We start from the raw sequence: 22901 nt of genomic DNA, 5'->3' as shown, positions 1-22901 counted from the left end.
TACCCAAGTTTTGAGTATATTGGGAAAAAAGAAAAAAAAAGCAAAGAACCTGCAGAGAAGAACCTGAAAATGACCATGAGTTCAGTGCCAGAAGAAAATTATCTCAGAGCAGAGGGCACATAGGATTCCTCAGAGAGACTTGAGAGGCTCCTATGGACATTGCCCCATACTACATTTTCAAGAAAGGCAGGAGGAAAGAAAATAAGCCCTGGCTGGAACCAACACACCATACTAGGTGTGCATATGGATGAGAAAAATGTTCCCATTGATGTAAAGGGCTGAGACTAAGATGCTCAGAGTACAGAGCTGAAGGTAAGAGCAGAGACATTAAAGAAAATAGAGGCATGGCTGTAGAAAAACACTTCTCTGCAGGAGGAGAAGGCACTCCTGATGTCTGCCAGCCTCCTGTTGCTTCCTTCCCTGGTGAGTTGTGGCTTCCACCTCCTGGAAACACTTCCTTCTCTTCCTATCCCTCTGTAAGAGCTACTTTTCTTTTCTACTTTTCAATTCTGAAATTCAGCTCTTTCCCCAGCTGCAAGTTTATAGATTTTAACTCCTTTACTTCTTTCTTATTAAAGAAATCTGGCAACTAAGACTAGTTTTTCAAGTAGCCACCAAATAAAAAGAACTGAAACAAGAACAGTACCTATTCATGTTCTGATAATGTGCCTCTACAAACAAGAGTTGCGTAGCCTAGGAAGAACATCATTAAAGCAAAACAGAGTACACAAATGATGACGTTACAGAATAAGGTGTAGCTCAAGGGACAAACGTTACCCACATTTTTCAGAAACAAAAGCAGGAGATGTGAGTTTAAACAACATTAACCCATGAGCAGCTGAACCAGCAGAAGATGGGAGGCCTTTCTAACCTGCAATCCACGTTTTTATCTCGCTGCATTGCCTTCCTCACTTATCAGCAGCGTTTCTCAAAGCATGCCCCTCAGCATGAACAAGTGCACCTTACCTGCATCATCTGAGACATTGTATCGTTGCCATAGTAGTGCAAAGAACTGTTTCTGTCAGTGAAGTCGTACTTGAAGCCTGCCAGGTGAACTTCATGACAAATGTGAAATGCTAGTGTAATGGCAATTAGCCCCGTTGTTGGGTGCTTGGGTTTCTAAAAGAGAACACAAACAACATGCATGCATAATTAACCGGCAGCTTGACGTGAACAGCAAAGCTAAGAAAAAAGGCAGAAAAAAACAGGGAGCCTAGCTCTTCTACAGACATTTTGTTTTGGGGTTGGATCCCCTCCTGTCTCATAAAGGAGTAAGGTGCTGCCTGCAGCTTTTCTGTGACCAGGATACCTACTGTGTCAGCCTTCCCTCAGATTTTCTGCTTTTCTAGCACGAGCTGAGCCTGTACTGTAGCTTGTCCCTCAGCAGAGGCACCAGTAAGGTCCTGTCACCCCACCACTCAGCAACCTACTTTCACAAAACCAGTCAGACTTCTATACATTGGAGACAGTTTCTCCTCCATCAAACATGACAGGGTTATCAGATGCGTTCAGAAAGTTTCTAGATGACTAAGATTCCTGTGAACAGAGTATGACATGTCTCAAATTTTTTTTTTTTTTTTTTTTATCTCCAAACCGAAAATCTGCACTACAGTTGCATTAACTTGGCTACATTTGAATTTTTTCAGCAGGGAAATTCATGAAAAGGCAGCTTTAGATCTTCTTCCCCCACTACTTTCATTAGAAAAAAGGTCACTAGATAAAATTGCTTATGTCTCCCTACAGTAAGAAAGCTCAGAAGTAAATGCAACTTAAAATACCAAGAGCAGGCAATAAACAGGTTTTAATCGCGCAAACTTAAGAGCATCGAACTGAAGATTTGCATTTCTTACAAGACCAGAGAACTCTTTGGAAGCATCATGTACATTTTATGATAACAGACATGGCTCTTTTAGCAGCAGTTAAAATGATCTAAGGAAGTAATTGAGGCAAGGTTTGTACACAGAGGTCATTTCTTTCATCATATCAACCTGTGAAGCTTAAAGGAAAAATTCCCTATAAATGAGTAAAACTTTCAGGCAGACATGCCAGTCTTGGCTAAAATAACAGTTTTATCAGAGACCAAATGAACTGAACACTTTCAGTAGTTGCAGTCGAACCCTAAAGTGAGCACAAAATCACCTTCTTTTTTGAATTCTTACTCAAGACTCAGATCATTTGCCTCTGAAAACAAAGCAAGCAAAGCAGCAGTGGATAATTCTGCACAGGGAGAAGGCAGAACTCAATGACACAAAAACACATCTTTGTATTATATGATAAAGGAACAAATCACCAGGGAAAACTTACTATCAACTCTTTAATTAGCTCTCCTAATTAAAATCACACAACTGAATTATCTTTTACGTGATTTTTTTTCTTGTACCTTTATACAACTTTTGGGGTACTCCAAAAATGACACTGACTTAAAATGCACACCACAGCCCAGGGTTCCTGCCAATTAGCAAAACAGCTTTCCACCCTGTGGGCCTAATACCATAATGCCCTAATACCCTAATACCATAGTGGTACACCTGTTGCAACGCCCATATTAAATAGTCCCCCAAAATTATGACAGGCATGGTACCTGTCAGAATTAGTCTTATTTGGAAATCTCAGGAATATCACAGGTTGCGAGCTAGGTCTATTTACCCTTGCCTATCATAAATATAGGGTTCACCTCAAAGGAATATAAGAATTATAATAATAACCCTACTTTTGAAATGCATTTTCATGCTTTAAGCATGCTTTCTTGTCCAACCAAGCCTCAAAGGAAGTTCTTACCAAGCAAACTGATTTTCTGTGGATTCTGCCAAGCAGAACTGCTGTCACTGAAGTGTGCAGATCCTGGCCTGCCCTAGCAATGTCCACAGATCTTGGCCTGCAATTAATTTTGTTCAGCCAGTCATGTTTAGTGGGAACAGGCACGGTGCTGCAATGACTCTAACACTTTTTGACTTTACTGCTGCTGGGGAAGCACATTTCATTTTACAGTTGTTCTTCCCAGCTCTGTTAATACCATCATATTGCTGGCAGAGAAACTGAAATGCTTGCAGGACTAAGCACAAATGCACACACAGGGAATATAATGTTGGCTTAATGGTAAAGGCAGCAACAGTAACAGCTGTCTTTGGCATCTTTTCAGGCAGAGGGGGCTGAAGCATAGGACAGCACAGGCAGCACCAGTTCCTCCCTTTCCCCCAGGGATGTGCTCTAAATACAGAGAGCTCCAGACTGGGCCACGCAACAGACCACCCAACACGAACCCCGACTTAACTGAGCTGCTTCGCATCAGCTGTGCCAGAGCGACTGCAGATGTGCAGGCTCCAAGCCATAGCCCACCTCTGCGTGATGGGAGAAGTGAGGACAAGTACACCTAAGCTCAGCTGTCGCTGCTGTCTGGGATGTGGGGCTGTAAAAACCTGGGAACGAAGCAAGGGATGCGGAAGAAGCTGAAAGGGGTACCTACATCCTACCACAGACATGCTCTGCTCCAGCTCCAAGCAAGGGCACCCAGCAAGCAGAAGAGGAATGAAGAACATACACATTACTCAAAGGGACTGAGCAGCCTGCACCTGCATATCAGCTCCAGGACACCACACACATCTGCTTGGCTCACTGACAGCACCAGCTTCAATTTCACTTCCACTGAGCGAGGAGCAGCACAAGAAGAGACAGAAGAGATTTCTGGAACCATGAAAGTCATGGATACTCTGTGGCCCTTTCAGAGATCAATAAGCTCCCAACTTCTGTGCTGTCCTCTTCTCAGCTGAAGAGCTGAAATGCCACGGAGCCCTGGCAAGCATGCAGCCGAACTGGGAATTTCAGTTTGAGAGTTCATAAGGGAGACAAAGACACTAGTAGACCACTATTTTTTTGGAAAAAATATAATAATCAACAACAACAAAAAACACACATAAGAAAACAAGCAACAAACCACAAAACAACTCCCTCAAACATTAGAAAGATTAAACTGAAAAACAGTTGTGGTAGATACTCCACAGTAGCAGCTTGTAACAAGTTTCCATGTGCATCAGTTGGCTGATCCTGATGAAGCAGCTCCGTGCAGTGACTGTGACCCAAAAGAACTGCATTTGTACAAGCATTTCTGTTAAACAACCCTTGTGCAGTGAGGTGTGACCATGTCAGGTCTCCTACTTGAAGCCTTACCTTTCATCAAAAAAACATTCTTCGGCCAAAAGCTGACAGTTGAAATGTTGCTGTTGTTTTTTTTTTGTTTTTTTTTAATATCTAAATTGTTGGTTAACTCATTACTTAGCTTGGCATCAAATCAGTAAGTTCAAGAATGCTGTTAAATACACATCATTAGAGCAGGTCTGGAATATCCTGTGTGCTCCCCACTTCCTACCCACCCCCAGTAGAGTGAAATTGCAGCAGTGCTAAAATTACTGGTTTGTTTGTTAAGAAAAAAAGCCCTACATTTAGTAATTCAAAACTCCTTAATATTTCTAGAGGCTCTTCAGCTCCATTGTATTCCAATGCCTATCTGCTTTTCCCAATTTGTAAGAGGAAATAAGACAACACTTGCAGACAGAAGTAGTTAATACTAATTATTGAACCCATAAATATTTTTGGCGAACAAGACTAGACACTTCCTGAACTCCATTTTCTCTTTTTTTTTTTTTTTTTTGAACATCACCTAAGCCCAAGCTTATGCAATGAGAATCTGAAAGATGTTCTAACACAGTCCCACTATAATGAAGAAATGATTACTTCTTTGGTGGCATGTAACTAAAAGCTAAAAAAGAAAAAAGCTTACCTCTTTTTTGGGAAACCTTGTTGGGAAATGAAGCCAATCATAAGCCGTTTTTCTGGTGATGCTGGGATCAAGAATCCTGATCTGATTAGATTTGTATATCATGTTCAGAGCTGGTTTCTTCCAAAAGCCTTTAGCACTCTGTAACAGGCAAATAACTACATGTTTTTAACTGCCAGACACAGTTGAATTTGTTTTGGTACTAAATTCTAATTCTAGCCAGAGCAAAATCCAAAAGCAGCACTTTGAGGAAGGGGAAAAGGAACGTTGAACCTCCTAGACAGAATTCAGTAATAGTATGTGCCAAATTGTGCTCCTGCAACAGGACAAACCCCTGCTACAGCAGAGGTTAGGGCTGGTTGGCTGGCAAGCATCTTTGCAGAAAAGTCCCTCGTGGACAACATGCACCAGCACAGTGCCCTGGGGGCAACAAATGCTTATTATGTACTTGGCTAATTTAAGAAGAGCATATGGAGCAAGTAGACGAAAATGATCTCTCTCAAGTACTCCGAACTGAGCCTGCCAGTGGTCTCACAAACACCATTTTGGGTTCCTTCCAGCCCCAGCACAAGAGAGAGCATCGAACAGGGGCAAATTCAATAGAAGGTCACTAAAATGGGTAGGGGCCAGGGCACATGTTGTGCAAGAAGGGTTTGAGAAGTGTGTTTTTTTCAGCCTACCTTTAAATAACTGATTGGGGATTAAAAAAAACAAACAAACAAACAAAAACAACAACAAAAAAACAGAATCACACTGAGATCCTGGGGTGTGCAATGAAAGGATGAGAAGAAATTCTTTCCTGTGAAAGTAGTGCAGCACTGAAACAGTTGTAGAAATATCCCTGGAAATAATTGAAACTTACCTGAACAAGACCCTGAGAAACTGGTATAGCTTTGAACTTGGACCCATTTTCTTTGAGAAGGGGTTTTAGACTTCAGACCTCCAAAGAGAGGTCCCTTAAAAAACTATTCTGTAATTTCACCAAGTGTGCAGGATAAAATAACCTGGGAAATGGCTGGAGCACGTGTGTCAGAATATGAAACAGTGCTAGAACAAGATAAATATATTTCTGAGAGGACAACTGCTTTGGGGCGAACAGCCAAATTGAATGTAGGAGTGAGAAAGAATAGAGGCATACAAGGGAAAGGGAAACTGAACAGACAGAATGGGAGATCCAGCATTCTTCCCAGCCAGGAAGGCTAAGGTTAAAAGCAAAACAGATAACTCTCATAGGAGAGATGTGTGGCAAGCTGAGTGCAGAAGTGCGTAAATATTTAAACTCACAATTTTCTGACCGCCTAGTATCTCCCAAAGCCACTTTAAGTCACGTGGTTTGAAGACGATGATAACAACAGTTGTATTGGGGTCGTAGTGGATCGGATCTGAGAAGATGGATTCTGGGTAAGAAAGGCGGAAAGTTGTCCTTCTCCCAACATCCTCTTCATACCCTATAACAGGGCCATTATTCATTCTGCAGAGGACACAGACACACAGATTGCAATGACTACCCCACACATCTGTCCTTACTGTGTGTGGTTGGCACACACAGAAGTCTGCAAGGCAGGCAGCACATCCAGGCATGCAAGGGGTTAGGGGCCCAGTGTTCACTTATCACGTTACACAGTTGATGAGCAATTATCAGATGCCTCCTGCATCACCTGCTAACCTAGAGGGATCAAGTGCATATGGGAACATGGCCAAGGTGGTTTAGAGTACAACTGCATGATTACTTATAATGTGTCACTTGAGCAGAAACTTTCCAATTTTAAATCAATCACAGCAACTGGAGAAAACCTAAGAGAATATCTTGCTTGAAGAATTACCAGCTGCTCCGTTCACATTACTAGATGACCTGATTCCCACAAAAGACAATTCAAGAGTGTTTTAATACTCTCCACTGTCTACAGCATATGGCAACAGGGATTATGACTGCATATAATGATGTTGATACATATTTATAGCGCTTTTTGTTTTAATAGTTCCTGTACAGCTGCCACTGCTTTGTGTTACAACATATTAGTAAGCAGCAGGCAGGAGATCTCTTCTGGGTAAGGTCTCTTCTGCTCTGAGGTGCCAAAGGAGCTGTGTTTAACTCTCCATCTTGCAGTTTTTGCTTGATGGCTGTGTTGCATATTCTTTGGAGTACTCAGGCATACTCAGTCTGCTAATGCAACTGAACTGCTCACAATAGGAGGTATGCTGGTTGGGAGCAAATGTTTTAGGCAGGTACACAAAAGAACATTTCAAAGCTTTTATCACAACTGGTTATTAAATACAAAATGCAAAAATCACCTCTGTCTTCATTCATAGTAAAAAATGTATACTGTATTTCTGAAGCAATTTTGTTTTTAGAACTGACCATTTTTAAATGTGTGACCCAGACATCTGTAAAAATTCCCATTTTAAGGAGAGTAAATAGATCTACAAGGAGCTTTTAAATTGAAGGATTAAATCCAAATACTTGAAATAAGTTAAAAAGATTTCATGGAGCTTCCTTGCATCACTGACAGCAAAGTAACAATGAGGTTGAGACAACATTGAAGCAGAAACTGAAATGGTAAAGGTTTTAATGAAAGAGGGTTCAGGCACACCATCTGACAAAACACCTACTGTCAGAAAGGCCATGTTACTGGTTACTATCTCAGTTTCTGTAGAGAATAAACTGTTTTATTATTATTATGTAGAAAATACTGTTATAATTAGCTAAATAGTCCATTTCAGCTTCCTTGGCATTAGAACATCCCCACACACCTGTTCCCCTCTGAGCACTTTTTCAGTTTCCCTGATCCAAATACCCCTCCTCCGGACCCCAGCACCCTCTGGTATGCTTCCACTACAAGCTAACCTGTTTGAGGAAAAGAGACAGACACCAAAATCATGCTCCAGTTGACACGTGCCTTGAGATGGACTTCACAGTCTAAGTGTTACTTTTAATCCACTCCAAGCAATGCATGCACTAGCGCAAAGTAAAACAGGCATGGTGTGGAAGGTCAGAGGCAGGGCTGCCCAGGATGCTGGCTCATAGCAATGGGCAAATACAGGACTCTGGACTGTCACATACCTAGACCCATCTCAGATGGCAGCACCTTGCATCCATGAAACAGAATACACAGTGTTCCCTCCTCCCTCGCATCTATCTAATAAAACACTGCTTTTTTTTTTTTTTTTTTTAAAAAAAAAAAAGGATGTAACAGAATAATGGGAACTTTTATGCATTCTCATTTGTATAATAACTGAATTATAAAGCTACTGGCTTACAACGAAAGTTTGTGACTCTCCATATGCAAAGAAAATGAAAAATAAATACCATTTACCTTATTATCACATCATATGAGTCAATTTTTTCCCCTAACGTCTTATTTCGAAGTACTCCTCCGTTACCGACCACAACACACCGTCGACAGGAAACGCTGCAGAACAAACAGGACTTTAATATGCATTACACCCCTTGTTTCAATATTGTAATTAACATACCTGCCTCATGAGCATTTAGCTGATTTATTAACAACCAGTGTACGGTATCATTGACACTCCTCGTCCTCACAGGAGTACAGATTCTGTTTTGCACGCTAAATTTTTCACAATTTGGCTACTTTTTTTTTTTTTTTTTTTTTTTAGGAACACAAAAGCCAGGAAGTGGCTGCTCCTGTGCAAAACAGTAACTAAATGTTGGTTTTCTAGCAGCTTGTTGTTTAAAACATGTATAGCTAGTTAGTGATGTGTCTGCCATTCAGTAAACCATCTTCCAAAATACTTCAGATTTTTCCTAGTCTACCAACTGGGATGGTTTTCCCAGATTTGCTCTAACTCAAATTAAGATGCTCCTGCAAAATTGTATAACTTGAGACCTCTAAGAAAAGCGACAGTGGCAAGATTTAGGTTCACAATCTAGTTTACAAACCTCTGAATTGTAAAAATAGCACACAATGGGTCTTTACACAAATATAATGCTGTTGAATTTTCTCCATCTACTTAGGAAGAGCTGTCAAACTTATGTAAGCATGTGCTGAAGTGCACATTGTCATGACCTAAGAAGAAAGATGATAAAAAAGCTGTGTTTTCATATGACTAAATTCAAATCAGACAGCATCACCAGGTATATAAAACACTGAGGAAAAAAATTAGATCTTATGATACATCCGAAGTAATCCATCCTTTCGAATTTAGCATACATTCACAGCTAAAAAGTGTATGGAAAAAAAAAACATTATGTAAACACAGAAGCTAAACTTACGAAACTCTCGTAGTAAAAATTCTCCAAGGAGTTGTCCCAGCTCTTCTATTCATATCTTTTGCTCTCTGCTGCGCATTCCAATGCTAACAGAATGTGTGCTTTGGTTTCAGAAAGGAGACTAGACAGGCTTGGTCTCATTTTTCTCAGGGAGCATTGCCTCTTTACAGAAGTTTTGTGGCCTTGCATGCTATATGTAAACCCACACAGTTCTTCAAACAAGAAAAAGGCTCTGTACCATTTCTTACTGCAAGGGACCACAATACGAAGTCATAAAGAATACTTTAACCACTATTAAATGCCCCTTGTAGCACTTTATGCAGACTAGTTAACATCTTACTCCACAGACAGTCCAACTCATTTTTTCAGTTGAGAAGGATATTACTCAACATCAGTGAACAACAACAATGAACACTGGCATCTCATTGTATGAAGAAGTTTCTACAAAATTGTTAACACAGTTATGCTGCACTGTGTATGAGCTAGGGGAAAAGAAACTGTGACCAAAACCAGTGCTGAAAACCTGAAGCTTATAGAAAAGCTTAAATGAAAATAAATGCCAAGTATTAAAATAACCATGTTTCAAAAGAAATGTTGAGATGGCAGCTTTTCACCTGCTGCTCTAAGACCACATCTGCAGAGGGAGTTGCCTTTATTTATTTAAAAGTGTATATATACGCACACTATACATTTCATATATATACATACATACATATGTATGTGTGTGTATATATATATCTTTGACCAGCCTGTTAAGTATCTCTAAATCAATATACACATCCAACAAAATCTAGAACAGCTAAACACATCTCTGAAGGTTGAGTGACATGGAAAAAGCTGGCACACCTTTCTCTTGTGTTTCCTAAAAATCTTAGAAGATGCCAGGTGTTCACAAAAGAAAAAGATTTCTAACTAATGCCACAATTCCATGTGACTTGGTACCTCCAAAAATCAGAGGGGCAAAACCTGCTGCACCATCTTGTCCTCAGTATGCCCATTCCCTCTACCACTACAAAACCATTCCCTCTATTCCTAGATTACTCCAGCCCGTACATTTCCAAATATTTTTTTCAATCTAGCTTTAAGACATCCTGAGAAAGCATACAGATGAACATGCAATGATTGCAGGTGAACTTTTGCAATGCATACAGTGGGAGGATGGGAATAGAAGTTACCCTTCTTCTGAATTACACCTTTTTACTTGCAACTGTACCACAGAGCTCAAAGCAAGACCCTGGGCCATGGAGAAACAGCAGTAGAGAAGGAAACAGGAAGGAAACAAAAAAATAAACAGACAAAAAAACATCAGGAAGTGATGAAGGCAGAACAAAGGAAAAGTGAGAAAGCACATCACACTTTCCTGTCATTTACAGCACGCCTCTAAATCACTGAGTTTCAGTCATCTGGACCACAGCTGGGTAACTGTGAGGTACAAACCTCATCACCACAACACCAATACTAAACAAGTGATTTCTATTATTCTGATCATGATAAGCAGCCAAGAAGTTACTTGAGGCTACACTGCTAGTTCTGTCCCTTGTAGCTGAATTTTAAGTGATTCCTTAGACTACATATCCTTCCATTTTGGCTGAAGTGATGATTGGAATTGAAGTGACAACTGGAACTCACCATGTCCACCCCTAGCTATTGAAATAACACCTTCGACTCTGGTGTAAAACTGAGAAGTTCTTCAGTTTCTCCCTTTTGCAATTGTGATATGGCAGAACACCCAGGGCAAGGAAGTAAAATTAAATGTGAATTTAGAGCTGGGCAACTGAGGTTCACGCAGCTATAGAAGCTCAGTAGCTGCTCTCAAGTCAAATCCACTCACTCCCTCTTACTGAGAGATGCAGACCAGATCTTGTGCATGGCTTTTTAACAGTGTCTAGTACTACATAAACAGAAAAGCAGACCAGAATTTGAAGCGTGAGAAAGCTTTAAGATTCCAGTAATCTTAATAACGTGTACTGAAAAAATGTTATCAGCTGCCTTCAAATAACCAATAAAGCATCTAACACTAGTATGCGAACTACTGAAATGGGTATCAAAGTCAACAAGCACATCAAATACTTATGATGAAGTGTACATGTCATTGTACAGTCAGAAACAGACAAACACACTTGAAAGATCAGCTTTTATGCTCTGTCAGGCCCTGAAAGTTAAAGAAGGCCAACTCAAACAGGAAGTTTGGTGTGAATGTGCCATTTCTGAATCATCTTCTCCCCTCAGCACCCTCCCTCCAGTGCTGGAGTCTCCAGTTATGATAACAGGTCTACGTCCACAGTACCATAGATTGCATTGATAAGCACAAAAGGAAATGGTTTATTCTAGAGACTAGATAACACTTGCATGTGTGCATTGGGTGTAACACCAATGCAAACAGAAAACAACTTCACAGGAAACCTGAGTTATGAAATGGAGGTAAAGAATACGTAGCAAGGCTGGATTGCATTCAAAGATACTTAAACTGACCTGTACTTACCACAGACCACAGAAGTGAGCTACTGATTTTAAGCAAACTGTTATTCCCAGATATTTTACCAGCCCCTTTTTCCTAGTTTCCTTTTTCATGTTAAAAAAAATGCTTCTTTTCTTCACATTGATAAATCAACATGAAAAGAAGTGAATTCAGATGTCCTTAAATGACATCAGGTACGCTATACATGAAATATGATGGACTGAGATGGCTGGAGGTCCAGTTTGCAATCTCCAGCACAGTATTTAAGAAAGGCAAAAAGATTAAGACCTGGGATATAACAACAGTCATAGGAGTGGTTCAGGTGACTATGAGATTACATTTAGATGTTGGAAATCTACATGGATGCAAAAATCACATGGTAACTGATCTCCAACACCTAAAGGAAATCCCTTAGTCACTCAAACCATTTCCCTATTCATATAGTGTACAAGGGCCTCTTAATTTAAAGGTTAGACATTGGTTTGCATAATTTTGTTTATATGGTGAAATGCTAACAGAAACATTTTCCTAGTCACATAGAAAAAAAAAAATTGTTAAGCTGAAATGTAGCCTTTAAAGGGCAAGAAGATTGCATCATCTGCATTCCTCTGGGGGGGGAAAAACAAAAGCATCTTGACCTCAGCTGCTTTAGCCCATACCCCCAGTAGCCTGTTGAGGAATGCAAATTATTTCCTTTGAGGTTATTTGGTAAAAGGAGGATGCAGAGGTCATATATTGTTGTCTTAGTATTGTGTAAGCATATTCGTAAGAATTTACCACTGATAAGCTTGAAATCCCGAAAGTGCCCACCACTCATAAGGAAATGGGTGGAGCGGGTGTCTGGAGGCTATTCTATGGATATACCCCTAGCCTGGAAAATCCTTCTCCCTACAGGCTATTCCAGAGAAGTCAGTGACACTGTTCCCTTCTGAACAGTTTTGCAAAACAAAACCTTTACAGAGTGAGAATTCAATCTAAACTTTAAAAATTGCACTACTCCGGAAAAAAAAAAAAAAAAAAGTCTTTTGTATCTCACTGTATACAGTTTTATCAATATTGCATGGAAATACAGCTCATGTATATGAACTTGATGCTCATATTGCCTACCGTTTGTTAAAATACTTTAAAGTAGGTTTACCTTGCCAACAAAAGTTTACAGGGAAATTCAGTTTGCATTCTGCCAAGGAGGCAGTGGTAGGTGACAGCAATACACAACTGCCTAATAATTCTGTTACTGTATTACTGGAGAATGTCGTTAAGATAAATTCCCCAAATGTTTCATATTTAAAAGCCATTGTATATTGGCTAAAAGTATATTTAAAAGCTCTTCCCCACTACAGTGATTCATGCCCTATTAGTGCTATGCAGAAGAAACAAATAATTAAGAAAGAACAAATTGTATGAAGTCATTGTATGTTCAGTTCATTTACGCTACTGCTTATTAAGTAGTAGTAGTTCTCACTTAGCTTTGGTACTACTTTTATTAAAAGAATCATACTTCCCAGAACCACTAAACATGCTTCTATCTCAAGAGGAGAATCTACATTCAAAGCATTCCTTTACTTTCAAGATACAGAAGAGACGCTTATTAGGATATACTTAGGATATGTTAGGATATATTTAGGATATGCTATGCTGTACTATGAGGTTCTTTACAGACAAAATTATTAGTGAACTTGTCATTTCAGTAAATTTCTAATATAACCTTTGACATTCTCCTTCAAACTCCAGACAAAAGCCTAGCCTTTCTCAACCACTTTTGTGTAAGTTTCCTCAGTTATGCTACTCCTGATAGAGGGTGGGTATTGGGTTGCTTTTTTTTTTTTATTATTAATTTTTTCCTTCTCTCCTCCTTCTGAACATCCTGGAATTAGATATTAAACACAAGGAAAAGAAGGAGTACCATAGATGAAGAAAGAGAAAACTGAATATTAAAAAAAAAAAGAGATAATTCTTATGTTTGAAAACCAATTTTGTTCATATTGCACCTAGATTAAAATGTGATCCTTTCGTTTGACTTGGAGCAACAATCTTCTGTTTGATCTCGATTTAAAAAAAAAAAAAAGGACAGTCAACCTCAGTATTATTTGCATCCTACTTTATTAAGTATTCCGTACATTAACTAGGTTCTCTGCCCATTTGCTTGACTGCAAAGAAATCATTTGCGTCACTTGGTAAACACATGATTTTAGTACCTCTGCCAACCACACTACCCTAAGTCAAAAAACAAAGCAAACAAAAAGGAACTAGAGAAAAACACACATACACAAAAAGACCACCTCTAAAATATCAACAAACAAAAAATCTTGGCAGAAATTGCTTCTAACTAAGATATAAACAAGACGACCTAATGCATGGAAAGCAAGTTATCTATGGCATGCTCCATGCTGAACCAAACCCTGCTTACTCTAGAGCTGCCAGGAAAGATCTTTCCTGGCTGCGTAAGTCTCCCTTGGGAACAGGACACAGTCATTTATGGGAAAAGGAAACTGAACATACATATGAGTAAGTGTGTGCAGCAGGACAAAAGATGCAGTAGGTTGAGGATACACAGGTAAGGTTTCTTTTATCAGTCTACAATCTTCTGAAAATATTTGAGATATGCAGAAATGGTGAAAGTTACCTACTTACACTAGTAATGACTTCAAAAGAGACTGTGTGCAATTTTTAAGGGTGTAGGAAGCTGGGACTGTGTTCAGACAGCACATTCCTAATGCAGTTCGAGAAAAAAAATAGGGATTTTAAGCTCCCTCACAGAAAAATTATTCTTGAATGTTGGTGCTGCAAGTGTTTAAAGCCAAACTTATTTAAACCTTGAAATTAGTTACACAGACACTGTAGGCTTGACCTGCACCTTAGGTACTTGAGTGATTTCAGGATAATGTCACTGACACTGCTTTACAAATAAATCTTGAACATTAAAAATGCAATGAACAAAAACTAGAAAATAAGCCATCTCACCTGTCATCTTCATTGGACAGTCCACAGTTTTGCAGTCTTGAAAGAGCTAAACGAAAAAATTGCTCTAGAAAGAAAATATAAAGAAGATTTTAATAAAAACAGTCAGTGCTTTCCACTATGAAAGTAAAAGTATGCCACCCTAACTAAAGCCTTTTCAGATAAAATATTTTTTATGCACTACTCAAATGAACTCAAAACTGAGAACACTTGTAGTTTAAAGTCACAGGTCAAACACTGATGCCATGGAAATTCAAATTTATCAGAGCTCCTCTCTTGGAAGCTTTTCCTGCTTCCACACTCACGTGTTGGAAAACAGCATGAGATTTTCCTCAAAAAATAAATTATAGTTACAAGTACATATTGCAAGAGTTTCCAACACCTGCATCCTAATTGGCTTTGGTTTTTTATTTGACCCATCTTCAACAGGAACAGATGCGGCATTGTATCAAGAGAAGGGACCACCCAGCCAAGGACAGGAACCATATTACGCATCTTGGGAGAAGACATCAAACCAGCCTGTACTCACTGGCAAGTCTGAGCAGAGGAACCTCTCCAGCCCACCCCTGTTGGACACTCACATCTCTCTTACTCAGAGCAGGACTACACAACTCTCATTCCCAAATGCATTTTTCCCTCATCAGTGCCCCAGAGGTGCAGGAAAACACACCATCCTTGTTACGCTGATGGAGGACAAGGTGAGAGGCTAAAGCTCAGATCTGCAGGTATACTACAACAGTGCACTGCTCATCATTAAAATCTCTGGAAGCCACTCAAGAGTTTACAACCCTTTCTAAAAGGAAAACTAAGGCCTAGGCTCTCTGACCCCACCTACTCTACCCGTTACCAACAGACATTAGCAAACACCGCGTGAGTTCAGCAGCCATGAAATGGTGGGACTACCCTCTGCAGTCACAGCAACACCCCCCAGCTAGGGGAGGCAATCCTGTAAATGGGAAATTTTACTGATGTAACCACACCAAGCTGGGGAATATTTGCCTCGGTAAGACGCTGAACCCTGATCAACTTAGGTGTGTTGATTGAAATCCATTGCACTCACTGAACAACGCATGAGCTAAATATCTTTAGTTCTCCAGTCCACATACGAATGAAAGGAAACTGAATAAACTCTACTCTTCTTTCCATCTTTTTGGAACTTCGCTCCCAAGAGAGAGAACTCCCCTCCCCCTGCAGTGGTTCTTTTAAGAGCCAGAAACCGTGAGGAAAGAGGCATGAAATAGAACTATAATCGACTGATAGGTGACCCAAAGGGATTGGCATCAGCGAACAAGAAACATCAGGCCCATAGATTGAGATAGCCTTCCATCACATTTAGGTATTTCTGTTTAAAAACAGGTACCTAGGGAACACATACCTGCTCTCTTTATTCCATAAGGTAGCTCAAACTTATCACTTCCATGGAACTCTGCTGCTCTGATAAAATCGTTGGCACACAGGAATGGGTATATTTTGTCAACACTAATGAAGGAGGAAAAAAAAAAAAAAAGTTTTTTTTAAACACATCCACATGGTGTATTTGATTAAGACAATAATTCATACAGTCACTTTTAAAAAGACTCTTATCCTACTTAAAAGTGATAATACTTGGCTGTTTCAAAAGAAGGAAACTCTTAATTACAGGGAAAGAAAGCAGGTGACAGGAAAGGAGAAAACATTATAATGGAAAATTCTGGCAGGGAGTGAGATAAGAGGACCTTGCTAGTATAAGTTATGTAGATTCATTAAAATTGCATGCACTGAAAAAGCTCGCATCATAAGAAAGCATATTTGATAGAAAACTTAACCTTGTAAGACAACAGGCAACTTCTGGTTTGAAAAGTAAATAATCACACTGAGGGGAAAAAAAAAAAAAAAAGGAATAATAGTGGCAGCTAGGAAAAAAAAAATATATATATATATATAAGGCAATTAAATAAGTAGAAATGGGATTTGAAGCAAAGTATTTTAACTGAAAAATTCCATCTCCTGCAGATTTCACCTAATATGAGAAGCGACCCCATTCCAAACAAGTAGCACTTTATGGCTACGTCGATATTAGCAAGTAGTTTGGGGCAACGGGAGTAGAACTATTCAGCAAGAAGGTATGGAGTTCCCACGTCTAGGTTGCACACGTCTCAGGTATTTTTCTTTGGACTAATACTAGTAGGGTCCTACAGACTGAACACCCCCATCAACTGCAGCACATCAGGCGTGCTCCTGCAGTGCATCTTGTGGTGCAGCACTGTCTGAAAGGAGCCCAGTCCAAGTGTGCCACGACTGCTCTGCAATGAGAAGCCCAGCGCATGGAGATCACGAGGAGGTTTGCCTCAAAAGCACATTCCTCCTACAAACTGGAACAGGAGTGTGTCACACCTTATATGCATCAAGATGGAAACAACAGGTCACTTCTTCTAAAAACAGTAGCCACAGCCAAAGGTTATTTCATAGCAGGGAAGGGACTCTATTACCATATCTGTCAAAAATCAAGCCACCTGAAAGAGCAGTCAACCCCAATCCTGTCACATGCTACCATACCCACAGTTTCACCTCATGGTTAGGTCAACTTGCACTCATCGAACTGGCTGACTTTGCAGCAATCCTGCATACTGGGTCTTATAATAAGATGTAAACACAGAAGTATGCAGTCACAGGGAGAAAACCTGGAGTGTTGACCATAAATACCCACAGCCAGCACATGACTTGTTGCTCCATTAAGAATATTAATAGCTGTCAACACACACACAGCCCTCTCACAGTCCTACAAATCAAGTGTCTCATTCTTTAAGTTCCATGTGCTCAGCTGGTACACAAGCCACACACCAAGAACTGGGCTATAGGTTAACTGAGCAAGAACAGCTAACTTTGAGACATCATGCACTAAACTCTCAAATTAACAACTTGCCTCGCTGTTCAGAAGCAGCTGGTAAGCTTAGCCTTAATAAATAATTTACCTATTGCAAAAGGATTCTTAATTCTGGCACTTCTAGCTCTGGTTCATTTCCAATAAATAATTCTGCCAGGTCAGATATCCTTTCAACCTCCGCAGGCTATTACCAAAGTGCACAGACCAGATATTCAGCTCACATAAGCTATCCCAGTAAAGGACCTATGGAAATATCCAGGAGACTCAGTTCTAGCTCTGAACCTACCTTCTTCTTGCTGTACATCTCTGAGTCCATCCCTGCCCCCTTGCTCAGGAAAAAAGCTACCCTGCTGTGCCTGACACCAAAACAGCCTGGGCATTCTGTGGGCATAGGACCTAGGTCAACCTTTCTGAGATGTGCAGCTAACCAAGACTCAAAGGCTCTGGGGAGGAGAAACTTGAGATCCTTGCACGTTCTTTAAAATAACAGCAGCACTGAATCAAAGTCCTGTTTGCTTATAAAGGAAAAATACTTTAAAAAAAGTAAAAGCAATAATTTCTTTGCTTCAGCCAGGACTTGATCTAAATATTTTCCCAAGCTTTTCTCAGGGCCATGCTTAATGTTCACTCAGATAAAACAAAGCCAACCATATAGCCTGTCTGCTTCTGCTCCTGCAGCATTACTTTGATCATTCTAAGACATAATTCTAATAACAAAAACTCCCAGTGTTTCTTGACAGACATTGAGATGAACTTTTGTGACCAGAAACCTCCTATGTTTTGGGTAGAAGCTCTTCCTTTTCAGCTGACTGCTTCGTAACAAAGGAAACTTTCCTTGAGTATCTTAAAGCAGATGACACCAGCATTCAATTCAGTAGCACCTATCCAAGGAACAAACACATAAACAATCCCAAATTTCAATAAAATTTAATTCCACTAAAATTAAGAATCCATTTAAAATGAGGGGGTGTGGATGAGTTTTTGCACATTTCATACTCTTCTCTCTGGAAAAAAACGAAGAGACTTTCAAAATTTATCTGGCCTCTGGCTGCTACAGAAGTGCTTAGCTATCAAAAAAAAAATAATCTTTTAATTCAATGCTCTTAATAGCAGAATAATTGAGTTTCAGTCCTGGACCTGAAGGCTTCTTTTACAAGAAAAGCATGGGAATAAAAAAAAAAAAAAAAAAAAAGGATGAGGGCTTGTATTTCAATCAAGAAAATAGTTTCACTGTTACTAGCTCAACGCATGCAGGATTACTTTTTTATTCAGTACATAAACCAGCACATTGAGCTAGTTGTGTCGTATTACTCAGATGCTGAACAATGACAAGCTAAACAACTTGTGTAGCCACAATCAGGAAAAACGACAATGAACACAAACCTAGAAGCTTGTACTTACAGAGATGAATCAAAATGTGAAATAGTCTAGAACATGTAAATAACCGATATTTCTACTTACATCACCACCACCTTACCTCCCCCTTCTCACAGAATACTCACTCCAGTAAAGATTCAAATGCTGGTTTCAGGAGACATGTGTCTAGCATGTTCCTTCTCTCCACAGCCGTAGGTAGCAGCCTGCAAGAGAATTTCAAAGAAATAGCAAGAACAGGAAGCGGCAGCAGCAACAAGATAAACTTGGACAAGCAAAACAGTAAGTTGATTGAGATAACACCATGGCAAATTTTCATGATTGCTTCTGTTTGTAATATGAAGATGGGTCTTTCTGATTGCAGTATGATTTTTTTTTTTTAAGGCTTTTATTTTACAGTGCTCCTCCCTCACTAGGCAGCTATTAGAGCAGCCATAACCAGAAGTTCGATCTCAGACCCACCTGCAGAGAAGCAGGACACCTCAGCTGCGTCACCCTTGCAGCCATTCGAGATAGATGCACTAGCACTCCTCAGAGAGGAGAGGGGAGTCTTTTTTGGGAGATGAGAAGAGACTGCACCACAGGGAGTACTTCAAGGAAAATGAGATTATATTGGGAAAAGTGATTCCCCCATAATGAGGCTAGTAAGCCAAGGCTTACACTTCTAAGCACGTTCCTGTCTTGGTGTTTTAGCTCCTTTAAGAACAAATATGAAGCCCAGAAGGGAGGGTAAAGATCAGCATGAGCAAAGCTTGCATCTGGGCTGCATTATGAACAGAAGGATGAAACCACCACATTAGAGCCACAAGCCAAGCAGACCATTAAGGTTAATTGCTTTCAGTACCCTCAAGACGTCACATGAATACTGACACTGAGAAAGCACCCTGTGAAATGGAGCAGCTGGTCAGCTCATTGCTTTCCAGAATCAACCTCACAGACAGCATTTTGCAGGACAGCTTCAGAGAGAATTAAGACCTTCTTTCACATTCCATCATACGCCCTCATTAGTCTCACAAACTCAATTTAGCACACAAGATCTGCTTGTACGAACATTAGCACATCACATAAGTGAACCACGCCTCTGATTTATTAAAATTAAGTACATAAATTGCCCTCATAGCTCTAATTTTACTCAGATATAACTCCAAATTCCAGGAATTTGGAGGATGTAAACAAACATCCTTCCAGAAATTCATTGCTTTCCACTGATGAGTGGCCATAAATATTAACCAAACACTGGAGATATGACAGACAAATTCCTTTCTACCAGACATGTTACAATTGTGTTCACAACAAACACTCCATAGACACAGCTGTACAATGACCAGCTGAACCAAGACTATGGATTTTACTCTCACCCACCCACCCACAAAAAAACACAAATACAGAATAAAGTGAGCACACAAAATCACTCAACTGCTGAACTTACTGGGTAACTCCACTAGCCTCATTGGAAGAAGGAGCCCTCACAGAAGTTTGTCCATAAAAGCTAATCCTGCAAAAAGGGGAAATGGTGTAACACTGAGGTTTGCTATACAAAGAAACCACAACAGAGAACCATTTATATCAACTGTACACTGAAAGCTCAATGGAAGCTTAACTTCTGCAATAAGCACTCTTAATTTTAGGTCCCGAGTCACCTGTCCTGTATACCCTGCAGACAACAGAGGCCTGCTTCCCAGAATTTTGCCTCCGGGACTTAACAAATTTCAGCTTTGCAAGAAGGAGCCCACTCCACCTGCAGATATTCCCATGCAGGAGGCAGGTTTCTGCTATGTCATTTACCAGACACCTAAAGCAACAGCTAGCACTAAACACACAAGGGGGTGGACAACACAGAGACATGACACAGAAGAAGATCTCACTTCTTGCTGGAGCACCTCTTTTGATGGAACTCAGAATGGCTTCCTATCTTTGAGGTCCTGACCTCTCCATAAAAACATGTTCAAATTGGCTTAAAACCAAAACAAGAGGAAGGGTGACGGGACAGAACAATCACATGCATTCCATAATGGTACACACACACACAAAGAACAAAACAAAAAACCCACGAAGTACATATATCCACAGTAGTAATCCCTTCTATTGATCACTAGTAAACAGCTATTCAGCAACATGTAACTAACACCTACATATTTCATATGGGCATGGAGGTATAAGCAAACAAAGTGTTGCCATACCAGTAGAGGTTATTTCTCCACAAATTTCCGTGCAGTATACCATACATAACAGCAGCAGCCAGGATAAAAAACAGAAGAATTCGTTTCATGACTGATAGACCTGAAATAAGAAAAAAAGATAAATTTAAATCCGACTTACAATATTAAACTGAACTTCTACAAAAAAATCTACATTTGGCAACATATGAAAGGAAGTCACCACTATTACAGCCATTCTCCATCACCACAAATCTGACAGGATCGTTCCAGTCTGTTTTCTCACACCAAGTCCCAGTAGCTGGAGTTGAACACCGCTCTGCACCTAACATATGTGCATATTCTGCATAGTAACACAGAAACATGAAAAAGGCTCACTCTATGTTTCCTCTGAAGAGGGTGGAAAAATGCAGACTCTTCCAGACAAGTCAGAGTAGGAGCTCCATTGTGTCCACTGGTAACATAAAGGAACCAGCCTCCTGGGTCACAAGTTAGCCTTTACAGGTACCTGTTCTTCTCTTCCTTCTTACTCCACCCACCATCAGTTTCCATAATTACACAGCTAAACAACCATGCGCGCTTTGCAGGAGGCAGATAGGCTGACGCCAGTGAATCTGCCACAAATCGCTACTGGCTTTTTAAGGACCACTGAATATTGTTAAAGTCTGGGTTTGGTCCTTTAAAGCTGCACTGAAGCTGTCAGCTAACGTTCTTGTGTCAGGACTTGATGAGTGGGCAGGACACAGGCCAGACTTCATTGCTTAATGACAGAAAAATGCTATTTTCATTGCAAAGCAAGGAAGAGAAATCAGGACACAATATGTGGAAAGCACTTAGGAACTTGCTACGTTTTAGAGAAACAGCAGAGAAAGGTGTTTGTTTTGTTTTTTGTTTTGTTTTTCAAATAGAGTTTTCACCTTATTGCACAGACTAGTAAAACAAAGCTAAAGAAATACCAGAAGCTCACGCTTCTCCACGCTTGACAGGGGAAAAGCAAGTTCTGCATTGCTCACATCTTAACAGACTGAGCTGCCTTTTCAGGATCTATGAATGAACTGTTGTTGTTTAACCCTCTGAAAGTCCAAAATAGACACTCTGGCCACAAATTGCTGTGGAAATTTACACGAGAGCCATACCCCTCTATTATTTTCACCTCTCCCCCTATCATGGTAAGGGTAGACAGGTTCAATACACACAATACATAAACACCTACTTGTACGTATATGTATTTTAAAGTGAGGGTAACAAATAGCTGTTCAACAGAAACAAGCCACATCCACACAAGCATACTGCTGCTGCATCTTCCAAAAGCAAAGCCTTTGGCTTTACTCTTTTTTGTTGTTGCTGTTAATTCCATGGTGTTTGTGTTTGTTGTTTTTTTTTTTTTTTTTCCTTTAGAATATTTAGAGTTGCTGTTATTTTAAGCCTGCATTAAACAGTGTTAAGGCAGATTGTATTTCATACCTTCAGTTTTACTAAGTGATTTACAGCTTTATGCTAGTAACATCTCTGCACCATAGTCTGTAGTAAAGGTCAGAAGACAACCACAGAGAGAGCTACATTTTGGTATTAAAACTTAAGAAGCAAACTACTGCTGCTCACACAGATTCCAGCCTGAAGAAATACCTAACAGTGAGCCATTTGTCACAATGAGTTGAGTGCAACAAGCCAACCACTTCCTTATTTTATTTATTTATTTCTATATCCTTCACAGAGATTTAATTGTAGGGTCAGGGATTGGGTTTTATGAAAGCATCTACAAGTAACAAAGCCACGCAATGAGCAAGCTATAATCTATCAATCTTAAAAGTATATCCTCCAGGCTATCCTGCTCTCTTCTGAATGGAGTAACCCACAGGAGGCAGCTATTGCAATTTCAACCTTTTATCGCTCACTGGGAAGTAACACTGCCTTCCTTACAGCTCCAACTCTTCTGACTCTTCTCGATAAGCTGCAGTTTTTTGAAAGTCATTCTCAACTTCTGGAGCAAACCATTACTTTTCACAATAATTTTGTCAAAATCTATGCCTAAAAATACAAGAAAGTTACCAAAAACGAAAATCACCCCTTGGGTTTAGCCAAGTGTCATA

General features: G+C 39.9%; 1 protein-coding gene across 14 annotated transcripts in view; it reads right to left on the bottom strand.

Moving 5' to 3' along the window:
- The window catches only part of ST3GAL6 (ST3 beta-galactoside alpha-2,3-sialyltransferase 6), a 51936-nt gene that overhangs the window by 4974 nt on the left and 24061 nt on the right, over positions 1-22901 (bottom strand). For 7 of the 14 annotated variants that reach the window (XM_013102044.5, XM_072023161.1, XM_027449554.3 and 4 more), the window contains 9 exons: positions 20836-20935; positions 20085-20150; positions 18784-18861; positions 15794-15897; positions 14422-14485; positions 8086-8181; positions 6056-6242; positions 4775-4912; positions 967-1119 (listed from right to left, as the gene is read on the bottom strand). In XM_013102044.5, coding sequence (XP_012957498.1) covers positions 967-1119; positions 4775-4912; positions 6056-6242; positions 8086-8181; positions 14422-14485; positions 15794-15897; positions 18784-18861; positions 20085-20150; positions 20836-20924 — 975 coding nt within the window. In that variant the 5' untranslated portion in view covers positions 20925-20935. The remainder of the gene's footprint in view (positions 1-966; positions 1120-4774; positions 4913-6055; positions 6243-8085; positions 8182-14421; positions 14486-15793; positions 15898-18783; positions 18862-20084; positions 20151-20835; positions 20936-22901) is intronic. The other 7 variants (XM_072023187.1, XM_005010101.6, XM_021274360.4 and 4 more) reach the window with 2 other exon arrangements.

This window comes from Anas platyrhynchos, chromosome 1 (genome assembly GCF_047663525.1).
Source record: "Anas platyrhynchos isolate ZD024472 breed Pekin duck chromosome 1, IASCAAS_PekinDuck_T2T, whole genome shotgun sequence".
Lineage (NCBI taxonomy): Eukaryota > Metazoa > Chordata > Aves > Anseriformes > Anatidae > Anas > Anas platyrhynchos.
The sequence above is the reverse complement of the archived record's forward strand: the minus strand, read 5'-3'. Positions and strand labels throughout refer to the sequence as shown.